This window comes from Penaeus monodon, chromosome 2 (genome assembly GCF_015228065.2).
Source record: "Penaeus monodon isolate SGIC_2016 chromosome 2, NSTDA_Pmon_1, whole genome shotgun sequence".
In the NCBI taxonomy this organism is placed as follows: Eukaryota; Metazoa; Arthropoda; class Malacostraca; order Decapoda; family Penaeidae; genus Penaeus; species Penaeus monodon.
This window is the reverse complement of record NC_051387.1, coordinates 19,137,833-19,140,332: the sequence shown is the minus strand read 5'-3', so window position 1 is coordinate 19,140,332 and position 2,500 is coordinate 19,137,833. Positions and strand designations below refer to the sequence as shown.

The window sequence follows — 2,500 nt, the reverse complement described above, 5'->3', positions numbered from 1 at the left end:
GACTAACCAAGCTAATCCACGTCATACTTTCTCCACAGGGAGCTGGCGAGTACAACTGGACGATCCAACAGCAGGGCATCATCCTGGGGACTTTCTTCTGGGGTTACTTCATCACGAAAAGCTCAGGTCAGCCACGCCCGAAGGACCGCACGCCTTAAAAGCACTTTTATGGACTTTGCAAATGACCTTGTGTATGACACTATGTACAGGAAGAGTCAAGTCGCTTTCATATAACTGACGCTATGTTGATGATGATTTGTAACGTTTATGAAAACTAAGACGGATAGCGAGCATTTGCTTCTGGTAGTTGTCCAATTTGCTAGAATGTATTAAAAAGGGAAACATTTTTTCGTAAAAACCTTTTTGCAATTTCATTCCTAGTAATCAGTCTTGAAACTGGTCTGATGGAATGTAAACTCATTTCTTTATCTCACAGAACTGACCTTTTTCAGGAGGTCGCATAAGTGAGCTTCTCGGTGCCCGAGAAACAATGGCTGTCAGTCTGGGCGCGTCAGGTTTGCTGTCCCTGCTATGTCCTGCGGCGGCCCACGTGCATCCCCTGGCGCTGGCAGGGGTTAGACTGGTGATGGGCCTCGTGCAGGGCCCTGCCAACCCTGCTCTCTACAGCGTCCTCTCCAGGTGGTCACCACCGGACGAGATGGCCACCCTGGTCACGTTAGCCTACTCAGGTACGCATTCTTCTTTAGAAGGAACCTTCTTACACGTAGCCTCATTAATTTATTTTCATCACAGGAAACTGACATTCATTTGAGTAATATTTGGAGGCGCAACCTATATGTAGTCAAAAATGCTTTTTTACGCTGCAAACGGGTCCACGTCTCCCGGTGCAGGTATAGCCGGTGGCAGTCTGGTGGCGCTGGGAGCCTCGGGGTGGGTGGTGAACCTTCTCGGCTGGCGGTGGATTTTCTGGGGCGGCGGCATCCTGGCGCTGGCCTGGACGCCCGTGTGGCTCTTCTTCGTCAGGAACTCCCCCGAGCAGCACCCTCTTATCTCTCGGGCGGAGCTGGAACTCCTTGCAGACACCCTCCACGTTAAGCCAAGGGTGAGCTCGAGTGTGTCCCTCACCGGCACACGCAGTGGCTGAGGCAAGTGCTTTGCAGGGCGACCGCAGTCCTGACCCGGTCGGTAGTGCGCGCGGCAGTTTTAAGCATCAGTCTAGAATAAATTCCCGCCTGTCATTGCATTAAAAAAATAACTTCCAATCTAAGGACTCAAGCCATGCGCAAGTTTTAAAGAGAAAAAAATCTAACCGCACAAACATTCTCCTAAACATTAGACCCTGAATAGTCATCTATTAATGTTATAACAGTAATGATAACAGTAGTAACAATAATCATGGTAATGATGATACATTGATGATGAGGCTAGTAAGTAATAATGATAATGATAATGATGATAATAATGATGATGATGATATTAATAATAGCAATATTAATGATCACGATAATGATAAAAATAATGATAATGATAATAATAACGATAGTAATGATAATGACAGTAATAATTATAATGATAATAATAATAATGATAAAATCATTTTGACTAAAAAGTGATAATAACAAGAATAGCATGATGATACTGAGCATAGTCATGGTAACGGCAATAATAGTAATAACAGTAATGATAATAGTGATGGTGATGATAATAAAATGATGATAGTATGGTAATAATAGCAAAACCATACAGGATCATGACAAGTTAGCTAATTAATTCGTCACGAGGTTGACCTTTCCGTATCCGCTTTCTCCCAGCGAAGCGTACCCTGGCGGCGTCTCCTTCGGTGCTGGCGGTTCTACCCGAGCGTCGTCGCCGAAATGGCTAGCTCCTGGGTGTCGAACCTCACTACTACCGAAGGAGCCATATTCCTCAAGACGCAGGTGAGTCTACTTGTGATTTTTTTTCATTTTTATTGGGAAAATGATGTGCAAAGAGATGTATGCAGCCCTGCTAAAAACAAAGGAAATTAAAAAAGTGAAACAGGCTTTAATGGGATTCCGTGCTTGGTTTGAGACTCAACAGTGGTACAAACGGCAAAAGTATCATAGGAATACTTGGCTCAGATAAAGCGTCTGATGAAAGTTTCGTTTAGTCCTATGGTTTCGCTCGCCAGTGTTGTATGTGCTCCTGAATTTCGTCATAATCAGAACGTATTTCTTTGGTAATGTACAATTCCATGCGAAAACAAGTACTTTTCCACAAAAAATAGATAATAGATAAATAGATAAACAAGAATCACAGAATATGTTGGAAAAAAGAAAGTTTAGTTAAAAGAAAATATTTTTCAGTGGGCCAGGTAGCGCAGAGGCGCGCCTTCACAAGTATCCCAGAGTACACCTGGATAAGCACGACTGGATCCGGCATCCGGGTGGGGCCAGAGAAGGGAGCCTGGGGGAGGGGGAAGGGGCAAAGAGGGGGGGCAAGGAGGAAGAAAGGGGGTAAGGGGGAAGGGGAAGGGAAGGGGGGAAGTGTAGAAAGGGGG

At 44.9% G+C, this 2,500-nt stretch overlaps 1 protein-coding gene across 1 annotated transcript in view; it reads left to right on the top strand.

Moving 5' to 3' along the window:
• Positions 1-2,500, top strand: part of LOC119581598 (vesicular glutamate transporter 1-like) — an 11,490-nt gene that overhangs the window by 5,066 nt on the left and 3,924 nt on the right. The window contains exons 3-6 of the mRNA XM_037929717.1: positions 39-126; positions 453-689; positions 852-1,063; positions 1,773-1,898. Of these exons, the coding sequence (XP_037785645.1) occupies positions 39-126; positions 453-689; positions 852-1,063; positions 1,773-1,898 (663 nt within the window). The remainder of the gene's footprint in view (positions 1-38; positions 127-452; positions 690-851; positions 1,064-1,772; positions 1,899-2,500) is intronic.